General features: G+C 42.1%; 1 protein-coding gene across 5 annotated transcripts; it reads left to right on the forward strand.

Annotated features, from left to right (window-relative positions):
• Window positions 1-26,753, forward strand: TSC1 (TSC complex subunit 1). Of its 5 annotated transcripts, none has more exons than XM_014873246.2 (23): window positions 1-139; window positions 7,176-7,238; window positions 8,292-8,467; window positions 9,336-9,439; window positions 10,066-10,218; window positions 11,900-12,044; window positions 13,071-13,225; window positions 13,527-13,600; window positions 15,025-15,203; window positions 15,650-15,759; window positions 15,980-16,103; window positions 16,472-16,587; window positions 16,828-16,900; window positions 18,233-18,331; window positions 18,424-18,991; window positions 19,209-19,252; window positions 19,777-19,943; window positions 20,793-20,975; window positions 21,329-21,439; window positions 21,948-22,070; window positions 23,021-23,208; window positions 23,315-23,476; window positions 23,750-26,753. In XM_014873246.2, the coding sequence occupies exons 3-23, from the start codon at window positions 8,362-8,364 to the stop codon at window positions 24,225-24,227; spliced, it is 3,462 nt and encodes a 1,153-aa protein (XP_014728732.2). In that variant the 5' UTR covers window positions 1-139; window positions 7,176-7,238; window positions 8,292-8,361; the 3' UTR covers window positions 24,228-26,753. The 5 variants fall into 5 exon arrangements, with proteins under 5 accessions (XP_014728732.2, XP_014728735.2, XP_014728730.2 ...); XM_014873249.2 differs by having other exon boundaries at window positions 16,475-16,587; XM_014873244.2 differs by having other exon boundaries at window positions 23,747-24,606.
• The last annotated feature ends 499 nt before the right edge of the window (window positions 26,754-27,252 follow it).

Consider the following 27,252-nt stretch of genomic DNA (forward strand, 5'->3'; position numbering starts at 1 on the left):
AAGCGGGACTAGGTTGTGCTGCGGAGGGATCCGAGAGGCGAAGCGCTGTGATGGGAGGGGGAGGCAGGGCCAAGATGGCGGCGCCCTGTGGGCCGGAGGAGTCCGGAGTGGTAAACAGCTGAGGGGAGGAGAGGGAGAGGTGAGTGCGCCCGGCCGCCCCTCGCCGCCACCGCCACGGCGACACCGGGGACAGCCGCGGGGACGGAGAGGAGGAGGCGAAGGAGAGAGATGAGCGGGGAAGCAGGGAGAAAGGGCTGGGGGAGGAGGCGGCAGGAGAAAGGGAAGGGGTCGGGGGGATGGGGAAGGCGTGGGGGTGATGTTCCCCCTCCATCCCTTTTCCTGCTCCCCTCCGTCCCCTTTCCTTTTTTCCAGACAAACTTGCTCCGTGGGGAGCCCGGGGGGCTCGGGGCGCTGCCTCCCCCCCCGCAGGGTCCCCCCACCAGCCAAAGTGCCCTTTTAATTCTGCGCTTTTTATCGAAAAAGGCTCAGCACCCCCATTGCAGAGGTTGAGTAGCGATTTCCAGGTTTCCCTTGCCTTGGTTACTTCTGAGGAGGTTCCCTTGTCCGGGGTTGGGCATTAAATAAAGCAGTTGTTAAAGTCTGTCCCTTCGGTGAGGAAGGCTTTTCTCATTTCCTTGCTCCTGAGTAGGTAATGTGAAGTCAGGATGTTGTTTACTTCTGCAATAAAACATTTTGCTTCCTGTTATCACAAAGAACTTGGAAGGCTGCAGTTCTGAAGTTTTCACCCTTTGTTTGCTATGGATGCAGCCTCTGTCATTGTTTTATCAGTTTAGGCAGAGCTTCTCTCCTTGCTGTTCAGGGTTGGGGTTTTTTTTAATGAATCTTTTACAAGGCAATGAGTGAAAGGAAAAACGTGCCTTAAAGGAATGTATGATTCAAAACCCCTGGAAATGACCCAGAAACCGGGATCAGGTTTTGTGTGCAGAACTCTTTCCAGAACTGCTGTTTCCAGAGAACCTTCCAGTGGGTGCTAATACAGGTTTTCATTCTTTGTGTGGTCTGATCCTGCAGTTTCCTGGCATTAACTTCAGGAGATAGTTGTTGGAAATCTGTCAGAATCGAAGTGCTGTTGAAGTGATCTCATTAGGTGAAAAAAAATCCTCTTCAATTTACATGTCTGAACAACTAGAAAGTAAATCTTTGAAAACTCTGGAAGTTTTAATAATCAGTGCAAACCTTGGGAATCCATCTATCTGCTGCTGACTTTGCTGAGCAGCAATCAGGTACTCTGCTTATCAGAAACAGTTATGCCACACTGAAGTTTTAAAATAAAATCAGGGGTTTAAAATCCTTTACTCAGTGAAAACCCTTTTTGCTTTGTTTTTGTTTGTTCATTTGTTCTGGTTTTTTAGCAGCCCAGTTCAGCCAGGACTACATTTGTGGGGAATTGCACGGACTTATACCGATGAAAATATAGTCAGAATATCTAATGTGTCATGAGATAAGCTTTAATTAAAATGATTTTATCTCTGGCTGTGTTTAATCCTGACACCTTAACTCTTTGTTACCTTCATGATGACTAAAAAAGTCCCATTATTAATGGATTCCCATGTGAAATACACTGGCCAACTGCAGATGTTTTGGTGTTTGGACAAATATTTGTTTTCAGTAACTATTTGTAGTTTAAAATGAATGCTGGCTCTATTTGCAGCTGGACTACTGAGATGTTGACTTGTCCTGATTCCTGAAATTCTTCCAACTGCCAGGCACCTTCTTGTCAGCCCTGACAGGAGCTGGGGATGTGATTCAGCCTCTGTGCAAATTGAATGGCCTGTAACACATGCATGGTGCACACACACACAAATATATATTTGGAAAGGATACCTTTTCATTTATTAGGAAGAAATTCTTCCCTGTGAGGGTGATGAGGCCCTAGCACAGAGTGCCCAGAGCAGCTGTGGCTGCCCCTGGATCCCTCAAAGTGTCCAAGCCAGGTTGGACATTGGGGCTTGGAGCAACCTGGGGTAGTGCAAGGTGTCCCTGCCCGTGGCAGCGAGTAGAACTTGATGGCCTTTAAGGTCCTTTCCAGCCCAAACCATTCTGAGATTCTTCAATAATAAGCAAATGCAATAATCAAAGCACTTTTCAATGGTGGAAGCAGGGGAGGGCACCAGATTTTGTGGCAAGTTGCAGACAGGTGTGTATTTAAAAAAGAATGTTACAGCTTAGTGTCTGGTATTATATGTTCACGTAGTTTAATAAACATAATGAGGACAAGTAATGATGTTTCCTTTCTTAGCATGAGCATTTCTTTGAGTAGCACATTAAGATCCAGAGTGAAGTTCTTGCAGTGGTGAATTGCTGTCACTTTCCTGGGCATTATTCATGTTTTGTTTTTACTTTGCAGTTACACATCATTTGCTATTGTTCTGTGTAATGCTGGGTTTAATTCTTGGAGCACTTAAAAAGCCTTGATGACTACACTAGATAGGTTGCAGTGGTTTCAAGGTTTACTGAATTGCTGCCTAACTCTGTGAATATTTTAAAAGGTTCCTCTTGGGGACAAAAAAAAAATGCTGCAGAGATTTAGGAGTCTCAGTCCTTGTGTTAGTGCCAAGTTTAGAGCTCTCTGATCACCTGTTTGTAGTTATAAAGATTCCATAGTTGGACTGACTTTCTGTGTGTAGTGTTAATTAAATTGTTCTAGAAAGCCAGGGCTTGTTCTCATTTATTTATTTGCTATTAATATATGCAGCTGTGTGTAGGGAATTGCAATTATTCCCTGATTCCCTTTACTAGCTGGCTGGTTCTCCTGGCTTCTGCCAGAGGGTGAAGTGACAGCCCTTCCATGTTTGGGCTTTTTATGACATGGATTGCTTTTAAACAATTTTCTCTCTGACAGAAATGTGATGAGTAGCAATTAGCAATAGTGTATTAGCACAGCATAGAGTCCAAAGAATCTTAAATATTGCTGAATATGATTTTTCTCTCTTTGTTTGGGCTTGCTGGGGTTTTTTTGTGATATTTCTGTTCTCATGTCAGTTAAGCACCTGTAACAAAGCACAAGAGAATGTGTATAATATCAAGTTATAACTATAAATAATGATTTAGTTTAGTTACGGAATCTTGTATCAGATTTTAATATAACCAGGAAAATATTTACTATTAGAAGCCAGACACTTTCATTCTTTAAAGATGAATAAATAAATCAAATTGATTGTATTGCTAGTTGTAGTGATCAGTTTGAAATGAGGTTTAGAATGTTTAGAGTTATTATTTCTAGGTGGTGAAAAAGGGAATTATCAGCTGCTTGCTTTCCTATGCCGCCAGTGGTTTTTCTCCCTGCTGGAACTTTTCATTCATTGCTTATGTCACTTGTATAATGGCAATGTTCAGTTTAACTGAGGGAAATGTAAGATTGGGCATGGTTAGGAAGCATAAAACGGGCTTCAGTTTTTGTGTGGTGAATGGGAGGGGGTGAGGCTTAATCCTTTCATGACCAACATTTCAAAGATGCGAGTGAAAAGGGCTGCTGTGCTGTCAGTCTGAATTTTTCTTTGAACACAATTGCTGTAAAATCCTTCTGTCCTCGTTCATGGCTTTTGCCAAAGCAATACCTGGGGATGTGACCTGACCTTACCTGCAATAGAAATCAGCTGGAAAAGTGTAAATCTGGAGGTTCTGGTGCTGTGGTGTTGAAATCCCCTTTTCTCTTGGGGCAGAGGGAGCAATAACCATTTACTGGCACACCCTAAATTTAACTGCTGCTTAATGAGGAGAGATAAAATGCTGCTGTTGGTCCCCCTGCCCATCCCCCAGAGTGGGTGCTCCTGGTGTCTGAATTTGGGTGTGTTTGTGGGGTGTCCCCCTCCTCCCCACCCCTGCGAGCAGCATAACTGGCACTACCAGCTGCCTTTTCGTTTGGCTTGGGATAAAAATACACTGAACAGAAGAACATCTTCTCTTGACAGAAATACTTAGAGAAGTCACAATCTTTGGGAATACTCTGCTGTCTCTTTCTCTGTTTAGCCTTTTCCACTTAATATTTCTACAGTCTCTCCCTTTATCTCGAGATTGTAGCTTAAACTGTTTTGTGGTGTTAAATCAGCTGCTGAAAGCAAGTAAATTTAGACTTGGTTCTTGGCTTGTTGGCTTCTCCTTTTCCTTCTATAAGATGGCTCCAAAGCTGTATTGGTATTTAAATACTTTTTACTAAGTGTATCTTAAAGAAAGCTCTTGAGTGTAAGAAGTGCTATTGGTGAGATATTTTCCAGTGAGATTAAAATGTTGCATTTTAAAAGGTACTTAAACAGACTTTTTTCTACTCCTTACTAACCAAGTACTTTGAATCTTTTGTATAAAACTAGTTTAAAAAGTTAGTGAAGAGTCAGTGACTCAAATCGCATGGAAAATTTATTTGTTTTAATCCTATTAGTTACAAGAATGGCTGCAGGGATGTGGAAATGCTTCTGATGAGGGAATGAGTGCAATTCTGGGATGGAAGCATTAGAGAGGCTCACCTTGTAACTGTGTATTTGAGCAGAAAGCCCTGCTGGTGATGTGATACTGTAAAGGTGTCAGGGATGTCCTGTTCACTGAACAAGTATCAATTCCAGATACAAAATACCCTGACAGTCCCGCTGTTTCACAAGGTGTTGGGAGCCCCTTAACCTGGCCTGTGCTTATCTACAAGATTTGAAAATAACATCACAAATTCCTGGTGGGACTGTGATAAATCACACTGACACCAGGAGCTGAACTTCATCTGCCAGAACACAACGTTTTCTGACTAAAAGCCTGTTGCCTGTAAGCTACTTATTCAGCTGTCTTTGCCTGAAAAAAGTGTGACATGATTTAAGACTATTGCTGGAATTTCCTGGCTTCTTCATTTGTATTGGGCACAGATTTGGAGCATCTCAGTCTTACTTAAGAGTTTAAAATGACAAATTACTTTACCTTGAGAAAGCTGTGATTTGTTTTTTTTAAAGTTGTGGTCACTTGTGTACAGTGGGGTAACAACATTGACTGGTTTGATGTAACTTCAGATAAACTTCCACCTCATGAGGTACCTGTGTGTAACATTGCCCCGTTTTTAGATGTGCTTTGAAATACTTCTGTTAATATTTTGAATACTTTCGGAGTGGAGACTGCTCCAATTTAAAGTGTTCCAGTGCACGATTGACGAGTTTAAATAAACGATGCTGGATTTATTGGCACAAGGTCACTCCAGCCATCTGTTTTAGTCGGGGAGCTTGGGAAATGATCCGTTACCTACGTGTGTGTCGTTATCAGCAGCTGAGCTCGCCTTATCAGCCTCGCCCTTATCTGATGGCAGGCTTTGTGCGTGCCAGCACAATGGCACAAAGTTTGAAATCCTCTTACCTGCTCAGCATTTAAACCGGGCTTTTCCCCATCTGTCTGCAGAGGTATTGTTGAGTCTGACTTCCAGAGCCCATCCATAGTCTCTCCAAAAGTGTGTTTTATGATTTCACCAGGCTGCAGCTTTTCTTCTGGCAATATCAGAATCAGTGAAACTGCTGTTGGGGTTTTTACTGGTGTGGCAAAGGTCTGGTCCAATATAACGGTATCACTCAAGGAAAATAAGGAAAAATCACTCTTTTCACTGGTATGGGATGGGAATCAAAGAGAAGACAGTTGGCAAGGTTTTTATGGGGTAAAAAAAGCAGAGACTCGTGTTTCTACTGCTTTAATTCTCAAAACAGGTTTTGCTTGCAGTTGCTCTGGGGGTGTGGCCATCCATCTCTTTTGTTAACAAGACTTTAAACAACTAATTCATGTTGCTTAGGAAGCTGGTGAAATCATTGCTTAACCATAGCTGAGACTGTGTCCTGATAGAAATTGAGGGCCAGCAAGGGCTGTTTGAAAGATATGTTCTCAGAAATGAAGGAATAAATTCCTTGGAGTGAGCTGTTTCCCCATACAGTGTTGCAAATGCAGTCATTGAGGCAATTCAATATTATAATGATTACTAGAAATGGAAAAAGCAGTTGATTCCTCAAAATGATGAGAGTGGAAGGCTGCCTTCTTAGGTTGCATGGATGTGTGGCTTTAAACCTTTTGAAAGGATGGTGTCACTCTCTGAGCATTGTTTGTCTTCTAAACAGCGAGCGCTTTGAGGAAGGACTTGAAGCTTAGGAGTCTGCACAATGTAGGGGGAAAAAAAAAACCAACCAAAAAACCCAAACCAAAATCCTAAACCACAACAAATGCCAGCTCTGATTTTATGAAAAGCATAAATCCATTCTGCTTTCAGTAAAAAGCAACTTCCCTCACCCCAAGTCTTTGTTCTATTATTATCCAAGTCTTGCTCACACTACCAGCCAGTTTTAAGTCTGCAGGTTTAGCATTTTGCCAGCAGTACACTAGAAGGGAAGTAGCATTTAAATCTAAACACTTCAGTGATCAGACTCTGCTGGCTGCTTGTACATGACCTGAAGTTTCATTTGGACTATTCAGTCATGATCATTGAAAACTGAGGGTGATTGGTTTTATGTTCTGCAGTGGTGATTACTGCAATGCTCCAGCCAGTTTGTTGCTACTGAAATGCCAGTTGGGAATGTGGGGCCGTATTATCACCTTTGAATTTGCAATCAGTGCCAGGTTAAGTAAGCTGATGTCTGGTGCCACTAAGAAAAGTGACCTTGGGCAGTTCTGCAACTGCAGAGTGATATGTTGCAAATGACAAAGTTTACTGGTGGACATGTTAACTCCTGCTGTCCAGTGACTTTGTTAAACATAAATATTCAAGAAGGTAATATGTATCTGGGTAATTACAGCATTATCATTTAAAACAGAGCAATGATCTGTGGTCCTTGGCTAATGCCTAGAAATGTTTTGAATGGAATTTAAAGGCTTAAATTACTGTATGTTTGGAATAGAGAAGAATCCTTTCTAAGATTCTACCTGCCATAAATAAAACTTTAGCAGCTTTTGAAAGGTCACAGTACAGGTCTTGTGAAAACCATCTGGTTTGAGGTAATTGCACAGCTTAACCTGTGGACAGTTCTGGAAAGGGCAACTGCAGCACCTTTGGGTGTTTTTCAGACTTGGGAGCTGACTGTTCTCATGCAGAGGATGCACAATTCTTCTGTCCTGTGTAAAACACTTAGTGATGTTCTGAACGTACACCTGGTGTGATAAGGAAGAAATAAATTGTGCCTTTTGTTAACCTCTTTCTGGTTTTTCTTTATTAGTGATCATGAAAGGTGTGTGGCTGACAGCATTGCAGACAGAAGCTCAGCTCATCCACAGAACAGGTGCTGTAAACACAACTGCAGTAGAAAAACAATTTTGTGTGTAAACTTGGTATGTGTCAGTCTTGCCTTCCATGGGGGAAGTGAAAAATGTATTCTAGCTTGGAGTGGGAGGGAAGAAGAAATCCTTACTGATAATATTAGGTGTGATTTAAAGCCAGATTTGTTCTTCCACTGGGAAAGGTTTGGTATAAGATTCTTCTGGATGAAATAAAAATTGATTCATTTTGTGGTAGGTAGGTCAATGTGGCACCTGAATCCCTCTGGTGCTGGAAAGAAGCCATTTTAAAAGCCTGACATGGCTTAGATTTGGTCTCACTTAGCACTGTGCAGCTGACCAGTTGTTATCTGCACATTGTTGCATTCAATACTTGATGCAGTTTTTGCACTGCAGAGTTTGTGATCACAAATGCCACGAGTGAAGCCAAGGTGTGCTGTGCTGCTCAGGCTGTGTTTGGTGTGCTCAGGCTGCCCAGGAGCAGCAGCTGCAGCAGCCCTGCTTGAGTTTCCCAACAGCTGCAGCCTGACCATGTTACAGAGTCTTAAAGCTCAAATCTCTCAGGGTGCAGCAATGCAGAGCTCAGGGCACTGAATTCTTGACCTGGTCACAGGAGTGGAGAGGGATCTGGAGGTGTGTGTTTTCTCTGGATTTTAGTCTTATGCAAAGGACTGGAAAGGTGGTTTGAGGAGGAATTGCTGTAAGAACTCAGGAATGGAGAGATTCTAGGGAGCTTTTTGCATTTAATTCAAAACTTTAGCTTCAGTTTATTGACCTGGAGAGCAAATTAAAAAAAAAATGGTAAGAGAATGCTCTGACAGTCTAGATTCTGAGGTTTTCTGCAAAACAGATTAATGTCTTTGTGAAAAACATGAAAAAAGCCCAGCTCATGACTCATTGGCTTTTTGGAAACTCTTACAGCTTTTTATGCAGGTGTAGAAACCCTAACAATCCTCTCAGTGTTAAATGGGCACTTGTGTGGAAGAGAAATAGGAGAGATGAGAGATTTTTATATGGAAAGGGAAAAGGTCACTCATCTGCTGTCTCTTCTCTCCTAGTCTGGTAGAAAGACACCAATGAAGAACTTCTTGAAGTTTTAACCTCCACATTCATGTCAGTACGTGCATCATGGCACAGCAAGGAAATGTTGGTGAGCTCCTCTCAATGCTGGATTCTCCAATTCTGGGTGTCCTGGAAGATATAACAGCTGCATTCAAAGATAATCTCATTTGTGGTATGTATCCTTTTGTGTAGCTTTGGGAAGGGTTTTGCTTTTACATCAATAAAGGTAGAATCGTGTGGGTTTTTTTTCTATCAAACACTCTCTTTGCAAATGCAGCTCGAAAGAAACTCTTGATATTTGGGTTTGAAATTGCTTTAAGGATTGAGGCTTCTCTTCAGTCCATTGTGCTTAATGGCATGACTCCTGGAAGGTCTGTTACATAATTGTTAAAACACTATTACAAAATGACTGGCTTTTCCTGAGGCAGAGCCTCAAGTGTGAGCTGATGAAACTTTCTTTGTCAAGTGTATCTAGAAAAAATTAGGTGTCACCCATATAATGGGAACTAGTAGGATTTTGTTAATTAAAAAAAAACCAATAAAAACCAAAAATACCCTGCTCCCAAACGAAACAACAGACTCAGACTTTGTGAAAAGTGATTGCTGCTGTTGAGGCATCACTTGTGCTGACAGAGCCTTTTCAGAGCATGAGAGCATTGCCAATGTCCTTGTCCCTGAACTTGCTCTCCTTTATCTGCTGAAGGGAGAGAACATCCAGTCACTCCTGAACACTTTACTGGGTAAAGCACCCTTGTAGCTCAGCTACCTGTAGGGTTTTATGGTTAGACAGGAATTGTTGGTTGTTAAAAACCTGGTTCCTTTCCCTGAGCTGAATGCAATCGCTTGAATGGTTTGGAACCAGGAAATGTAGTTGAGAGGTCTCGTTTTCCCAAAGGTCTGCTAAACACCAAGGACTGCTTTATGTTAGAAGTTGTGTAATAGTTGCTTAAAAGTTCTGCAATGTCCTTGTAGCAAGTGCTTCATTTTTAGTGTATTGAGAATGTTTTTGGGTTCTTTCCTTGCTGTCCCCAAACTGACAGACCGTGGGCCTATGCTTGTCAACAACCTGGTGGACTATTACTTGGAAACCAATTCTCAGCAGGCACTGCATATTCTGTCCACCCTGCAAGAGCCTCATGACAAGGTAAAAAAAAAAATAAAATCTTGTTATGGCAGATTTTAGCCTGGTATTGAAGCAGCCTTTAAATAGCATCTGTTAAAACTCTAGGGGTTCCACTCTGGTGTAGAATTACCTTGCTGTAGAGATGTAGTATCTCAGTAGTAAGAGTAGTTTAAGCTTTAAAAAAACTTCAGAGGTCTCCGTTTGTTTGAGTTGCTTAAATTGACCCAATTAAGCAAAGAACCTCTGTAAAGGAAAAGGTTTGGAGGATTGTTGTTGTCTCTTTACAGTGCTCTGCTGCAGGATGTGTTAGCCTAAAACAAGTTTGGTATTTTGAGAGCAAGTCAGGATTTTAAATAGATTGGAAATGGCACTACAAATTGGCTACTGCCCAGACTTTTTAAAATTATTATTTACTTATAAACATTTAAAAGTGCAGTGACTGCTTCTGGCCTGTATAGTTTGCATTTATCCAACAGTAGTCTCAAATTATTGCAGGGTTCTATTTTCTCTGGGATCTTGTAAAATTTGTAAAATGCCCATAGTTTCCATATTGACAAACCGCTGAATATAGACTGGTGAAAAATAGAATAGAGCTGTTAAATATAAATACCTTTCTTTTTCTACCACTCTGCAAAATCCTTTATCAGCATCTACTGGACAAAATTAATGATTATATGGGCAAAGCTGCTACTCGTTTACCCACCCTCTCTCTGCTGGGACATGTGATAAGACGACAACCATCTTGGAAACACAAACTTTCTCAAGCACCTCTCCTGCTTTCATTACTTAAATGTCTCAAGGTAAGAACTGGCAGTGCTGTCTATAAAACACCTGATGTAAACTTGCATACAAATGCAAGGCATCTGATTCCTGTTTTGATGGCATTTTGTTAAGCCACAGTGCTATTAATATCAGCTGAATACTCTGTGCTGATGCTGTTATTGCTGACAATCTTGTTTCTAAAAGCCACTGTCACTGTGAGTTAGGAATGTTTATTAAAACTTTTCTGAGCTAAGTTAATGACAAGAGGGCCCTTGGTGAAGTTGGTGGATATCTTGAATGTGAACTTAATGAGAAATACAGTAACTTCCCAGTGGTGCAATTTCAATTTGTGTGTCCTCTACTTGCAGTGTAGATGGGCCATGTAATGGGCTATTCCCTGGTGAAATTACCTTGGAATTAGCAGACTTTTCCTTCTTAGCTACTGACATGCACGGATTACAAGGAGGTAGCTGTTCCTCCAAGCTTTGTGGGTTTTTTCCCCCATCTGCAGATTGATCAGGTATAATACTGTACAGCACTGTACCAGTGAATAAGGAATGAAAAGTGCTTTGAGACCTAGAATGCATTGTCAGTAATGGAATTTATTATGATAGTGAAGAATCCACATTGAAATGCACGATGCAGTCAAGTGCCAGCACTCTTCAAAACAAAATCACCACAAATTTGTAACTGCCAAAGGAGCAGCTCCAGCTGCTGTTACTGGAACCCCTGACATGCCTGACAAGATCTGTTGCCCTTTGCAGTGTGACTGAGGGAGGAGTGAAATGTGTCAGAAAGCTGCTGGGAGTAGGACAGAGATGTGGAAGTGCTGGGGATGTGGACAGAGGGAAGGGATGGACAGGAAATGTGCTCTGATAGGTTCTGTGACTGAGGGAGAGTAGGGGCTGTAGACACACAGAGGAGGATAAATTCACTAAAACTGACTGTCAATCAGCTTGAGTGGCTCCTGGGAGATATCCAGAGAGCTCAGCAGCACCTGCCCACAGCCTGACCTGTGCTCTGTGCACCCTGTGCTGACAAAGCAGAGGAGCTACCAAAGAAAATGTGCATTAAACTGAGGAAGCGAGGCAAGAGTTTGAACATTTTCTGTGTCCTTTCCTAAAATTTGATTCTCTCTTCCTGTTTCATCCAACCAAAGGTTTGTACTGCCACATCCCTTTCTTGTGGCACAAGCCAAGGTGTTCTAGTCATTTGAATTACTAGGTGTTCTAATTTGTTTGAATTATTGCTGGGTGACATTTCCAGCAGCCAGGTTTAGTAGAAAAACTTTTGACCCCTGTGTTGGTAACTGGCCAACACCCTTGAACACACTGATCAGATCTGCAGTTTCTGAGCCTCTGAATGCTGTGTGTGTTTAGCTGTGGGAAGGAAGGAAGGTGGCACATAAGAAAGATGCTTCACATACCAGTAATTGTTTTTATTCAGCTGTGGAACTGTGGTGATGTTCCCTTTTTAACTAAGCCAAGTGTTTATACAGAAAAGCAGCAGAGTAGGAGCAAGAATCCCAAATCTATTTTTATTTCAAGTTGTTCTGTATGAAAAAACTCAATAATCTTGGATCATTAAGTTCTGGTAGGTTTCAGAAGGACTGTTTCAATAAAGAACTTTTTCCATGGTGATGATTCAATGTTCACTTCATCCTTGGAAAAAAATAAGTTCAACACATTTAACTAATGCAGGTTTTTTCCCTTCTTGCAGACTGACACAGATGTAGTAGTACTCACCACAGGTGTCCTAGTGCTAATAACCATGTTGCCAATGATTCCTCAGTCTGGCAAACAATACCTTCATGATTTCTTTGGTATCTTTGGGCGTCTCTCAGCCTGGTGCTTGCAGAATCCAGGTGAGATTTCAACTTTGTTGCATGCAGTTGTGGTTTAGCAGTATCCTTGTGACTGGTGTGCAGTTGGTGAGCACATTCTTTTGTGAGACTCTTAATGGTCTGAGATTATTTAAACACAGAAAATGATGTGTTAAACCCACAAGCTGTTCTGTACTTTGAGAGCATGGGGGAGTTCTTTGCTCAGAATTTAGAAGTCTCTTGGAATCTTCCATGTGGTGCTGCTATTGCATGAAATTTCACTGAACCAAAGTATACTGCCCTGATGACAGTGAAAAGCAGAGATTTATCTTAGTGGAGAGAGAAGGGAAAATGCTAATGTGTGAGGCAGATTTTGGGGAATTTGATATTCCCAGATATAAATGGGGAAGAGAAAGAAGTTTTGAGTACATGAGTTTATTTTAATGTGCAACTATCAGTAGTCATGAAGGTTGATAAAACTGGTTTTCTCGGAGCCCTGGCTTTGCTGAATTTGTTGTAAGGGGTCTGATGTCTAACACCAGCAGTATCTGTGAGTGTGGCTCATGGCTGAATGAACAAATGCTGTGTTAAGCACATAGAGCTGCTCTTTAGAGAGTCATTCTGCATTGCAAGTAGGGTTGGAACTTCTGAGGTGAATACTAAGATTTGTCTGCTATGATTGCTTTTGGTGACTACAAGCTTTTAGATTTTACCTTTTGAAGTGAAACAAATCTTAGTTTCCTTTTTTAATCATTCAGTCAGTCTTACTCTGGCTCACTATCTAGAGGAGTTTCAGGTTTTAACTTGAATAAAAACAAAGCTGTGCTTTGAGAATGACAGCACAGTGGTTGGAATTAATGGTCCTTATCTTAATTTCTGGGTTTGCTGTGAGCTGATGACTAAGTGTTGGTTGTTTTCTGAGAAGACTTCAGTTTCACTAGGGACAATTTGTACCTCACAAGACTTGTTCCAGTTAACATTTCAAATTTAAAAGTACTTTGCTTGCGTTCTTAGAACTCTTGTTCTTTTCTCCAATGTAATGAAAAAGATTCTAACGACTTTTTCCAGGTCATGTGGCAGAGATTTATCTTGTCCATCTTCATGCCAGCGTTTATTCTCTCTTTCATCGTCTTTATGGAATGTATCCTTGCAATTTTGTCTCCTTTCTGCGCTCTCACTACAGTATGAAGGAAAACCTGGAGACCTTTGAAGAAGTAGTCAAGGTAAAATGCTGCTCATCTGTGTATTATCTGAGGCAAGGAATTTATAGCTGTATACTCCAATTTAATACAATTAATTTGCCAATTCAGCTGAGGGCTGTTCAACAAAACAGTATAAAAATGAGCAATTTAACTGAAAGCTCAGTCGGGATGAACTCTTGAAGCTGTGGTGATGTGTATTAACCTTATCTGTTAAATGTAACTTTCTGAACTTTTGGGATCAGTAGTTTGCTCATCAGCTTTGTGTGGTTTAGTGCAATCCAAAGGTGCTGCACTCACAGCAAGTCCTTCTTCTTCCTCCCAGCCAATGATGGAACACGTGCGAATTCACCCGGAGTTAGTGACTGGATCCAAGGACCATGAACTGGACCCACGAAGGTATTATATGTTCTCTCTGCTATTAGGAAAGGCTCAAATTGAGCAGCTTTCTGTGGGGTTATTTCAGAAGGTTGCAGCAAAATCTTTTCTGTCAGCAACAGTTTGTGTGGGGGTGTTTTGCCACCCAGATTTGTAGGTGCACCAGGTAAACATGTAGACTTTCCTCATCCCAGCTTACAGCTGGATGAATAAGCAAAAACTGTTGTGAAAGGTCATTAACAACAACGTTGGGGTTCTAAATTCATTTTGTGTCTGGGATGGCATCTGTCTTCTACTTTACTTTATCTTATTTTTATGACTTAATGATCAAACATCCTCATAAAGATCTAAAACAGTTTGCCTATAATGAAACAGAGTGAAACTGTCAGAGATACTTCATTGGCTGAAGGTTTGGGTCATATTCCTTGGGTTTCTTGAAGTATTTGATGGGATTTAAGTGTTTAAAATGGCTTCAGTGTGTCTTGTTTTGGTACCTAGATATTGGTTCATTTAACAGATCAGTTCTTTTAACAGGTATGTGTTAACATTATCAGCTGTATTAGTTTTCTTTAGCAATAGGCTCATTTGCCTGCAGCAGCACCACTTGCTGCTTTTCTCTTGTCTCCACAGGCCCAGCCACTGAAGAGGAGAATTTGACTCTTGTTGCTGCACAGTAGTGCTCTTGCCCTGCTTTTCAGAGCCACTAGGAAATCACTCCTAACTGGGAACCCATTGAATGTCACAATGCTCAATTTTGCAGGGGGGAGGGTGGCATCACTCAGGAGCACAATTGGCACAAACCCACCAGTGGAAGTCTTCTGTTCTGGTATCTTGGACAGAGTACTTTACTTTCCAAAGCAACCCAGCCTTTCATAGACAGCCTTCTGGGCTTTCTCTTCTTTACAGTGAACTTCCATCCCTGAAATATTGGGCAGATCTAATCTGGCTGCTTAATTTAGTGAGAAGTAGTTTTCAGGATGAAGGAGGTAGTAATAGTAAAACGCATTCCCCAAATTTGGGAGGAAAAACACAGATGTAAAACTGGCATTGTAGACAGTGTTTGCTTAAATAATACAGATTCCCCCACTGCTGGCCTGTCTAAATTTTTGACTACCAACATCTGAGTGTAGTTGAGCTGATTTCTACAGCTGCTGAAGCTCAGCATCAACCAAGCCTTCGTATGCTGTTCCTCCTTTCCAGAATGCTCCATGGCAGACCTTTGTGGATCTCTGTGTCAAAGCAGTTTGTCTCCTCTTTGAGACCCATTCTCACAAGTCATCTGGTTGCAATTTCTGTCTGGTGCCTTGTTCCAGTTTGGCTGGGAGCATGCAAAGCTGCCTGGAACAAATGAGCCATCCTTCAAGCCAATTCCTCCTATCTCCAGGAACTCTTGTTTTTAACAATAATTGACTAACTTACTCTTTTGGATCCAAAAACTTCTGCAGGTGGAAAAGACTAGAAACTCATGATGTTGTGATAGAATGTGCCAAAATCTCCCTGGACCCTGCAGAAGCCTCGTATGAAGATGGTTATTACTCTGTGTCTCGGAAACTCTGCACAAGCTTAAAACATCATCAAACTGACCCCAGTGCCAGCTCTTACATTGACACACAGAGCAGCTATGGTAAGACCTGCCTGATGGCTAATCAATACCCAATGGCTGGAGGAGAACTGGCCCTAGAGCAAAGAAATCCATCTCACTAATTATCCCACTTAAAGTCTGATTCTTAGGCACCAGAAAAGAAGCCATTAAAACAATATCATTATAATTAAAACAATAAATACATAGATATATTTTCTATGTGCAGACATACAGCATGTTCTCAACATTGTCTCTTCATCCACTGTCCTTCCTACCCCAAAACAACCAAAAAAAAAGAAAGCTTTAGTATAATGTATTCAATAATTTATTGGGCTGGAAGAAAAGTCTCCAGCTACAAATGTGTATGTTGAATGGATTTGAAATGCTTTGATTAAAAGCCTTTAAGTCCTAGCCAGAAGAATCCTGGGTTTGTATTTGATGTGTTGGATGCTTTGGAATTTTGATTTTCTGTTTTATTTAACTTCCAGGGACTTCTACCCCATATTCCACTCCTCGGTTAACACTATCACAAATGCCAGGGCAGCTACCTCAGATTCTGAGCCCACAGTCCACGAGGCTGTCAACTGAGCCACAGCAGGTAAAGCAGGAGATGAAGCCCAGCAAGTTTTCAATCTTTGCACTTTCAGTTTCTTGTGACAGTCTTAAAAAATCCGTGGTTTTGAGCTGTGCTGTGAATTCTTCAGAAGTTGATGTTTGTTTCACATTTAATCTCTGTCTGATTTCCTGTGTGAAAACCTGCATGCAGGTGTTTCTCACGTTCCTTTTCTGAGCTCTGCTGTGTTTTACTGTGTGCACAGGTCACCATCTGGAGCCCTTCTGCAGTGTGTGGTATGACCACGCCACCAACATCCCCCGGCGTTGTCCCATCAGAGTCATCCCAGTCTGCATCCCAGCCCTACAGCAAAGCTTTTGGCACATCTGGTACGTGCTGCATTTTGGAATTAGGCCTTCCAGGTTGGTTTTACTGGAAATTCTAGCTGTAAATTTTACTAGCAGTTTTTAAATGGGAATGCCACATCATGCCAGTTGATAAGTTCGAGTGATTACTCCTGTGAACTGAGTACCTCACCTAGAGCAGTGCTGATGCAAACTGAGAGGAAATCTGTGAACTCAGTGCCAAAGTGTGAAAGAACTTTTGGGAAACTGCACTTTTGTGTTGATAAACAGTTGAAAGAGATTTAAGAAGTAAATGCTACAAGATGCTGTTTAAATGTACAGTTCTACACATAGAATGTTCAGCTGAAAGGAGGAAGGGGGAGCCTGCTGAGAGAACTTGTGTTCCTTTTCAGCAGGGGGGAAAGGAACACCTTTGGGAACACCAGCCACATCTCCTCCTCCACCCTGCACTTCAGATGACTTTGTGCATGTTTCACTCCCTTCAGCTGCTGCCACACCTCCTAAAAAGGTATTACAAAATTCTTCTGCTGGACTAATCTGGTTTTTTTAGTTTTTTTTTTTAATTGACTTGCCTTAATGCAGTGACCTTAACTGAGAAAGAGAAAAATCAGAGTAGGTGCTTTATAAAAATATTTTGCATTTCACTGCAAAAACTTCTAAATGTAGGCAACTATTGCCACTTCCAGCTGCACAGTTGTCAATGAAATCTAAGGCAATTAATGTGTTCTGGGTTTCTTTTGTTTTCCAGGAGGACAAACCAGATTCTGGGAGGCCTTTACTGTCCCGACAGCAAAATGTCACAAACAGCGATAAATCATTGGGTAAACTCCCATTTTCCTCTCCCTAGTTCTACAACCTATTGTAAACAACTCCAGTTTTTATTGACACTTGTTCCAATCCCCAAACACTTTTCTACAGGTTATTTTTTCCCCTGAGTTCTTTGTAGTTCCAGGATAATTCTTAAGCTATGATTCAACTTAAAACCTTCTTGTGATGCTTCTGATTTCAATTTAACAATTCATGTTCAGAAATAGCTTGAGGTTTTTTTTTTTTTTTTACCTTGCTCTCCTGCATATTTAAAAATACAAATATATACTGAAGGCTGAAAAAGGATATTTAATTTTATAAAAGCTGATTCTTCGAGGATGATTATTAGAAGCAGCAAATTTTGCTTCAGCAAGTTACCTGTCACATGTCTGGATCAAACTGTAAAGCTGCACATAAGAGTAGATATGATGCTCCCTCTTAAAGGACTCTAGAAAAACTTTGTATTCTAACTCCAATTATATTGCTGTACTTTAACCTATTTTAAAGTCCTGTGGAATACTGAAATCAGTAGGTTGAGGAGCTCAACTTTTAATAGGTAAATGTAGATTCCATTTTCCATTCTCTGTCATCTACCCATGTGACAGCTGTAGAAAGGGATTTTGGATCTGTATTTGAGATTTCTGTGCTGTGAATCTTTACCATCTTCAAAGTGGAGATGATAGTGTAATTTAAAGCTGTTTTTCCATCGTGTAATTGTGTAGTATCACTGGAATCTGAATATTCTGAATTTCAAGTTATGAACAGGCAAAGTTCTTCACTGAGTTCCTGATCTGTGACTGAGCTGGTTTCAGTGAGAAACTTTGAATGAGATTTCAGTGTGCATACAGCAGTGTGTATCCCACAGCTGCTGTCTCTCTTTTGATCAGCAGCCACATATTGACAAGTTTGTATTACATCAGACTGCAAAACTTCCTTTTTTCAGACAGGTGCTGTGTCCTTATGGAGCCAGCTCAGAAGCTAAAGGGGAGGTTAATGCTAATGTGGAAGTAGAGCAGTCACAGTGCACACACCTTATTTTATTTATTTAATGGGTTAATTTGCAAACAACACATCCTTCCTCACAGAGGTTGTGCGATAGTAAATGTTAATTTTACAACATTACATTTTGGAGTCAGGACTGACCTGTGCCTGATCTCTGAACTGTTTTCCACGTGGAATGGAACAGGAGTCAGGTACTTTCCTCCTCTGAGGAAGCATCCGAAGGAGGGACAAGCTTTTATTCTGAAGACCTTGCAGCAGTAAAAGACTTGTGTTTTGTGCTGTGCTAAGGCTGGAGAAAACAGTACTTGTACAACTAACTTTTTGTTTTCTTTTTTTTTTTCCAGACATACCCAGTAGTAAAAGTTCAGTAACCTTAAGTGATCTTGCAGAGTTTTTAGGTGGGTTGTCATTTGAAGATAGCGCTGAGAAGGACAGAGAAGAAGGTAATGTCTGCCCTCCTTACCTACACCTTAGCTAAGGAAATGTTTGTCCTGTTGAAATACCAGATGCATCATGATGCTCCCCCTCTCCTCAGATGCAATATCGAAAGAGATCTCAGAGATCACGACCGATGCTGAACACATGGTGCCTAGAGGAGGATTTGACTCCCCGTTCTACCGCACAAACGAAAGTCTGTCCGGCTCTCAGAAGAAGACCCACTCAGCAGCCTCCAGTGTTCAGGGACACAGTCAGACCTCTGAGCCTTTAACATCTCTGGACAAGCCTGGGCCTGAGGGTGCACGGGAAACACCCAAACAAACGTTTACTCCTATAGACAAGCCCTGTGGAGGCCCTGGGGAAAGCCCTGCTGGGAACAGGGAAGGAACCTCTGGAGAGCCGAGTATTCTCACTCCCAGCCCTTGTAAAGTACCAGCACAAAGGAGAGTGGTGTTTGGGAGTGGGCAGCCTCCCCTCTATGAGCACCTCTTCGAGGTTGCATTACCAAAGACTGCCTACCTCTTTGTTGGCAAGAAGACTGAGGAGCTGCTAAAGAAAGCCAGGGGAACCCAGGATGAAGACTGTATGTCCTCGACATCTCCCGTGGAAGTGCTGGACAGGCTGATTCAGCAAGGAGCAGATGCACACACTAAGGAGCTGAACAAGTAGGTGACTGAAAAATCTTATTTTGCAGACTTTTATTGTTACTCTTTTTTGTGCTGGCTTAATTTTAAGCTGTGCCAGAAAAGCAGCTGCACAGTTCCTTCCTAATCTTTTTATACCAACTGACCTTAATTGTACTTTTACCAGGCTCTTTTGAGGTGAACATTCCATTTTTTTTTACTTAAACTTACCTGTTAATGCTGCATTTTCTTTTTTCAGATTGTCTCTGCCAAGCAAATCTGCTGACTGGACTCACTTTGGAGGTGAGGAAATTTCTCATGTTTTGGCAATCTGTTCCTCTATTATTAGACTTGCTTAAACAATGACCTGCATACTTTTTGCTTGTGGGTTTTTAACTAATGCTGCAGAAGGATGATGCCCTCCACTAAGTCATGGTTTATCTTAGCAGACAGCTGTGTTCCAGAGACATGAGCTGCTTTTTTCTTTGAAAAGTGCAAAATTCAAGACACTTCTGCTTTTGACCATTTCAGCCTTGCTAAGCTTCAGAGTGCTGCTGGTGATCTGACAGATCCTTCAACCTTCTCACTGCTCGTTGAATCTAAAACCGATTGTTTTTCTTGCTTATTTACGTGTCTGTGTCTTAGTTTTGTACTCTGATGCTTCTGTGGTGATGGCGGCTTGGCTTTTTTTTTTTTCCTTAATCAAAGGAGCAATCCATTTGAGGCATATATCCATTGCTTTGCGAAAAATGTTTATGATTTTGTGTTGGAGATCAAATAAAGCAGAGAGAATGCAGCTCAGTAACCTCCTCTGTCTCCCACTGCAGGTTCTCCCCCCTCGGATGAGATTCACACCCTGAGGAACCAACTGCTCCTGCTGCACAACCAGCTGCTGTACGAGCGCTTCAAGAGGCAGCAGCACGCGCTGCGCAACCGCCGGCTCCTGCGCAAAGTCATCAAAGCCACGGCTCTGGAGGAGCACAACGCTGCCATGGTGAGCAGGGACAGCTCCACCAGTGACTGCCACACGCTGGGGCTGCTGCGAGTGTTAATTGGCCTGCCTGGTGTCTTTTGCTGCCGTTCAATTAACAAAGAAGCCTCGTTTGTCACTTCATTCAAGTCGGTGTTTGTGGAGTGACTTGCTCGCTCAGAAATTTGTAGTTGACTGCAGGCAGCTGAGTCCTTCATGCTTGACCCCTGCCAGCACTTGCCTTTGGATAGTGGTAAAGGCTTCCCTGTTAGTGGAGTGGTTGTTCAATGCCTGGCTAAACACCTTACTGCATATTTGATAAAGTATTGTCCTTTTGCTCCTCAGATGAGGACTAATAGCAAAAGTTTTGAAAAGTCAAGTGGTGTTCTCCAGAGGTGTTCACTGTGATAGAATTTGAAGATATAAGTGCACTGAAGGATGTTTCAGTACAGATTTAGGTGTGTTTCATGTTTTAACTGGTTCCATCAACAGTTTCACCCTCTGATAATTTACTGCAAGTTCCAAAAATAGACTTCCAAGTAGGTTTTGGAAGATGAACTGTTTCTTTAGCTGTGAGGCCCAAGTCCCTGTTGAAAACATGAGAGGCAGTGGAAAAATAGACTATTGCTCATTGTGCCTTTGATAGTGGCTGTGAGTTTTTCAGCTTATCCACTCTTATGACATTTCATCTCCTTTTCAGCCAAAACCAAGCCAAGTCCAAACAGCCTTGAGAACGTGCTCTGTATAAAATGTTTTGTGTGTGGAAAAGTGTTTTCCTGCATGCTGGTAATGACAGCTTTGCTTGGCTGAGCATAGATGTCCTAACTGCTAAGCAGATACCTTATCTGATGCCTCATGTGGAATTCTTAACAGAAAGATCAGCTGAAACTGCAGGAAAAGGAGATCCAGGCCTTGAAACTGAGTCTGCAGAAAGAACAGGCAAGGTACCACCAGTTTCAGGAGGAACATGATAATATTGTGGCTCAGCTTCACAGCCAGATCCGACAGCTGCAGCACGACCGGGAGGAATTCTACAACCAGAGCCAGGAATTGCAGGTATGAAGCAGCAACAAATTTGTTGTCTACTTACTGGTTTTAAAAATAACCTTCTTCATAACAAGGCATGAAATACCTGAGAGAAAGCTGTACATTTTTATTAGAGATATTGTCCTGATTCAGAATAAGATGATGCATAATTGAAAGTGCTTAACTTAATATCATCCTTTCATAATTCTGTTTTAGCCTGTCTTCAGCTTGGAAATAGGAAAAGGCAGGTTCTTAGCTGGTTTGGAGGGGTCAGTATAATTTGATTTCCAGTGCTGGGGATTTACAGCCTCTCAGCCCTGTGTCCTTTGCTGTCCTTAGTGAAATTTCAGAATCCTGAGTTAATTTTTTTGTCACTTGAACAGACCAAGCTGGAAGACTGCAGGAATATGATAGCAGATCTGAGGTTAGAGCTAAAGAAGGCAAACAACAAGGTGTGTCACACTGAATTGCTGCTTAGCCAAGTTTCTCAAAAGGTAAGAAAAGTCAGTGTTCCCAGGGTCGCTTTGTGTATTTCTGATTATTTTTTATCTGATAGTTTTCATCCAGGGCTCGCTCTTTCTTGATCTGAAAGAAGCCTGTGCTGAGTTCCATGGAGTTTGATACTAATTGCACAGAAACAACACAGAAAAATGTATTTTGGTGAAGAAACTCTAAACTCAGTGAAAGGGCTTCTGAAACTTCTTATTTTGGCTTTTTCCACAGCAGGGATTTGCAGATTGAGCATTATGAATTTGTATTAAAGCTCTGCTAAATCTTGACAAATGAGAGATATTATTTATATCAAGTTGAATGGAAATGAAAAGTTCTTTATGAAAACGATTCCTTTAACACTTAACTACCTATGATGCATTGGATTTTAGCCTTTGTTTCCCTTCTTTATAAAAATACCTTGTGAACACAGTGCCTGTCAGCTGTGACTGTCCTGCTGAACTGCTCATCCCAGTTCAGCAGAAATGGATTCTGTTCCATTTCCCTTCCCAGCTTTCCAACAGTGAATCGGTGCAACAGCAGATGGAGTTCTTGAACAGGCAGCTGCTGGTTCTTGGGGAGGTCAATGAGCTGTACGTGGAGCAGCTGCAGCACAAGCACACAGACACTACAAAGGTACCACTGCAGAGGACTTTTGGGGAGATTTCCTTGAGGTCATCATCCAGTTCCCAGCCCTGAGTTCAGAAGGAAAGGCTTTGTAACTTAACAGATTCTTGGTCTGAAGTTGATTTTTAGGGATTTGATTTTATATTTGATCTTCTGCTCAGCTGTTGTGTGCCCTGTGGGTTTGAGGAATACCTTCAGTGCCCCTTCTGAAAGCACAGGAGGAGTTGTTGGGGTACACCTGGGGTCCGTTTTAGCCAGCTGATGGAAATTCTTAGCAATTTCTTTTCCAAAGGCCAAGACTTTACTGTGCTCAAATGTAACTGGCAGCAGATTGTTGGTAAAATAACGCAGGGTAGTGCCAGAATTTGTGGAAAGATCTTAACAAGGATTTTACGGGTTTTCATGAGGTGTTACTTTAAAATGAGCATCTCAGCCTTCCCACTCAATCATTTTCCTATTAAAAGTTACCAGTAACTTCACTAAAACTTCTGTGGTTCATATGGTTTTACTTCCTGACTTCAAAGAAACCTTTTTCTAATTAGAAGCAAGTAAATTACACAACAATCTAACTGTTCCTGCGTGAGAGCACATAATTAAAGAAGGTGAATAATACACTGAAAAAAGTCTTCTACTGGTATTTAATGAAGGTCGTGTTGGAAAAAATGGATTTTAAATAGAGTTTGTCTACTCTAATCCAGTGCAGAACTGGCAAGAGTGCTTTGATGAAAAGAGGTTTTCATAAGGAACATTAATGTGTTAATAAATTCCAGTGATGTGTAGTTATTTTAATAGTGTACATCCTCAGCAGGGCTGGTTTTCTATATCTGTTTTTAGAAATGCTGCTTTTATTCTGGCTTGCTTTAAAATGTGCCTATTTATAACATCAGAAACATGTCTAAACACCAATAAAAATAATACAGGATCAAATTATACTTTACCATTGTGTTGTTTGCTTCGAGGAGGTTGAAATGATGCACGCTGCTTTTCGGAAAGAACTGGAGAAAGCAAAGTCTTGTGTTCAGCAGCAAAGCCAGAGGCTCGATGCTTCCCAGAAAAGGATAGCTGAACTGGAATCTCAGCTTGCAAAAAAGGACCACCTCTTCCTGGAGCAAAAGAAATACTTGGAAGATGTTAAAATCCAAGCAAGGTAGGGGCTTCCGATGTAACATTTTAGCTGTGCTTTGACAGATGCACTGTCACAGCTGAGGCAGAATCTGGAGATATTGGACATTCTGATTTCTCTCTTTGTTCAGGGGTCAACTTCAGGCAGTAGAAAACAGGTACAAGGCCCAGAAAAGAATCACCCAGGCATTTGAGCTGGAGATCTTGGATCTGTTTGGGCGGCTGGAGAAGAGCAGCCTACTGAAAAAACTTGAAGATGATAAAACAGAAGCAGCTGAAGCAGCAGAAGAAAGGTGAGGGTGTGAAATCTGCAGGACTCATATGGGATTATTCTCAGTTTTGGATTTAAAAAACAGTGAATGTTGCAAAGCTGGGTGTGTGGCACATCTGGTTACCCCGTGTCACTCCTGCTTTGCCTCAGAACTGTGAAAGGAAACCTGTTCCAGTACATACCCAGAGACAGAAAGGGAAAGTAATCAGAGTAATCTACCCTGGCCAGCATTTCCCTCTCCACTGTTTAATTGCTGTGCTTTCCTTGACACTGTGTCCTCTCTCTTTCCCAGCAGGCTGGATTGTGGTAATGAAGATACAGCAGGACACAGTGAAGAAACAGTGGGTAGAAATGGAGAGACCAAACCTCCCAGCACCCGAGGCAGCAGTAGCAGTAAGGGGGGCAGCAGCAGCGAGCTCTCCACCCCAGAAAAACCCCAGAACCAGAGGCTGAGCAGTCGCTGGGACACATCCGTGTTGCTGGAGCCCTCGACCACTGTCCCACTGACTGTAGGTTCACTCCCCAGCTCCAAGAGCTTCCTTGGAATGAAGGCACGAGAATTATTTCGCAACAAGAGTGAGAGCCAGTGTGATGAGGAGGGGGTCACCGTTAACAGGCTGTCTGATGCCCTAAAGACTGAACTGTGTAAAGATCCAAGCATGGAGTCAAAGGCCCCTCCAAGCCCCGATAACCTCTCGCCTAAGCTCCAGGAAAGCAGTGTTGGACAGCTTCATATCATGGACTACAATGAAACTCATCATGACCACAGTTAAAGAGGAAGATAGTCAATCAGTGTTATTTTCATATTCTTGGCATAGAACAGGAGGCGTGAGTGCAAGTTTAACTAAAAGCTTTTATGTTTCTTTGGTCTGAGCAGTGGCTCATGCAGCGGAGCAGGATCGATGGCCAGGAACGGAAGGAGGCTGCTGAATGAATGCAAAGTGGATTTTTGGGTCTGGAATTGAAAATGCCCAGCCTAACTCTTGCTTCTTTCTCAAATTCAATCCTTAGCAGCGTGTACTAATTTGAAGGGACAACTGTTAGCATTTGCAAGTATTTTTTTCCCTCTCTCCCTGTCCCAAATTGAGTGGCTGCGTTTATGAACTTGAGTGCAATATGAGGCCAAATTAACATTTGTGAGTTTACTCTGAATGCTTTGTATTTCTTTGCAAGCTTCCCATTTAGAGCAATTGGTTGTGCTGCCTGTCCAGGTGACTTCGGTTCCTTTCATCCTGGAAAGAAGCAGCACTAGGATTTCCAGTGCATTTTCTATTTTTGCCTGTCCACTGTCCCACATCCCTCAGAGCCCAGCCTTCATTAAGTTGGAGTCTGATTGAATACCCAAATATTTAAAGAACATTGTACCTCTGCAAAACGATTCATTCACCCTAATTCATGATCATTGTTTATATTGTCCTTAACATTTCCTGAGAAGTTACATTTGAACAGACAAAAAGGAACTGAAGCTTGTAATGCAGAAGAGACCCTAAATGCTGAAGACTTGTTAAAACACCAGCTTCAGATCTTCCTGGTGTTTGAAGTGTTTGCCTGACAGACTGTGATTGACCTCACACTGGTTCATATGGGAAAGCAGTTGGGGTGGGAGAGGAGGGAAGAGGAAGCTTTACTCAAATAGGGGGAGGATGCAGAACATGGAGGTAGAATTCCAAGCTTATGAAGATCTGCAGAGGAGGATTTGCTTCTCTATTCAGGGAAATGTGCTGCCTCACCCTCCTTCACAGTTCTGCTCTTTGTTCCTGATCTGAGCACAACCACCGTGTTTTGAGTCCAAGAAATTGGCTTCAGTCTTCCTGAGAATACCTTCTCAGGCTTGACTTGGAGAATGTGGTTTCCTTTGAGTGCTCTCCTACTCGGATTGCAGCACATTTTTGAGTTCAGCAGTGTCAGTTTGGCTCTAGGTCTCTCCCCTTCACCCTCATCCTACTTCCTTAGGTGACAAGGCTGAGGAGGAATCCTGCTCACACTGAAATCAGAATCCTGGCGTGAAGCCTCTTGGTGTTAATCATGTTTTAAGTCAATTATGAGCCTTCTGTGAAGGAGGATTGTGGGATCAGGGCTTGTCAGTGGTCAGACTCAATCTCCTTCGTGACAGAGCAGGGCCTGCTGTTAGGAAGGCAGTGCTTGTTTTAAATGTCCCACGTGGCTGGGTCCAGGTTACTCAGACGGTTCAGGCTTCACAGTTCCCCTGCATCACACGTGGCCTCTTCTCCTGAATATTCTGTGGGTGGCAGCTGCTGTTTAAGAACCACCTCACATAGAAATCAAGTCCAAGCACACTTGCATTTGTAGTTCAAATCCCTTCTTAGCCCGGCTGGGAACGAGGCTGTCAGAGCAGCTGGTTCCTGACAGGACTCGTCCTCCCATTCCCGCCTCCTCCGTAACTCCAAGGTCTGAATACATTTCTGCCTGTCTTAAATTATTCTCAGTGTCCTTTCAGTTGGTCAGTCCGAACTCTGAGAGTAGAGGTGAACTTCAGTGGTTGTGTCAAAGCTGACTCTGCATGGAGTAGAGAGTTGGTTGTAAGTGACAGCCTGGTTTTGTCGGCGTCTTTAGGCTTTCTCAGACGTAGTGGTAGCAAACGTGGTAGCGCGTGTTTCGGTGAGATTTGGAGGTTCCCTGCCCCTTTCCCTCTGGATCCCAGGCCTGGGAGTGAACAGTTTGCACACAAAGGGCCTGATGGGCCAGCTCAGCTGGGAATGTTGGAGGAGCTCATTCCCATCCTGCTCTGCCAAGCCCAGATCTGGCGTTCCCAGGGGAGGCAGGTTTTGTGTCAGTCTCAAAAATGCCCTGGCAGCAATGCAAGCTCTTTGATAAGGTGGCTTTTTTTTCTTCTTTTAAACAGGATTTTAGCACCGGGATAGTAATGGAAACCACTTTAGGTTTGTTTATGGACCACAAAGATTATGGAGGAACAAATTTTGCAATTTTCTTTCCTAAGTCTAAAAATCATGGATCTGCTGTATGTAGTTAACTTGCAGTTTGTTTGAAGGGGTCCCATCAGTGAAGTGGAAACAGATTTTTTTAACTGACTGCTTTTAGTTAAATCTAAAATTGCTGTCTTTGTCAAGTTAATCTGTTCCCTGCCTCGCTCTTTGTAAGCATGTTAAACAATCCACATTAAATGCCATAAATATGAAATACGGGGAAATGGTACAATCGTAAGCTAAAGAGAACTTAAACCAAAAGGAGGTTTTGCTGTCCTTATTAGAATGTTCTAAAATGTCAAGGCAGTTGCTTGTGTTTAACTGTGAACAAATAAAATGTATTGTTTTGCACTACTCTGTGTTAAATTCCCTGCCAGACCTCTTTGGGACCAAGCTCATGGAAGGGAGTTCAGTGTCCAAGCATCTTCTCAGATGGAACAGTCCAGAGCAGATCAGTGCTGCTGCCCCTTTGCACAGGATTCACCTTTAGAAACTCAATGTTTTGCATGGAGCCAAAGCCTTTTTTTTTCTTCTGTGACAAAAAAACTCACCAACAATGTGCCAGTATAATCCATAAATGAGCTGCAAACAGTTGAGTGCTGCAAATCTGCGAGTGAGCTTCTGCGTGGCCCTGCTCCTGCAGGCCAGGACTGCACAGTGATTAGAGAAATTAATAGCTGGAAATGTCAGAGCCTTGTTTGCAAAGCTGGGGCTGCTGTCAGGAGTTGGCTCTGTCTGTACTTTTCCCTTCCATACAGTGCATACATTTCCTCAGACTGTGAGGAATTTTGGGGCCACTTCGTTCTAAGCTGAACCTGGTGAGGTAAGGTTGTTCTCTTGTTTTGCTTTTTTC

This window comes from Sturnus vulgaris, chromosome 22 (assembly GCF_052056855.1).
Source record: "Sturnus vulgaris isolate bStuVul1 chromosome 22, bStuVul1.hap1, whole genome shotgun sequence".
NCBI lineage: Eukaryota > Metazoa > Chordata > Aves > Passeriformes > Sturnidae > Sturnus > Sturnus vulgaris.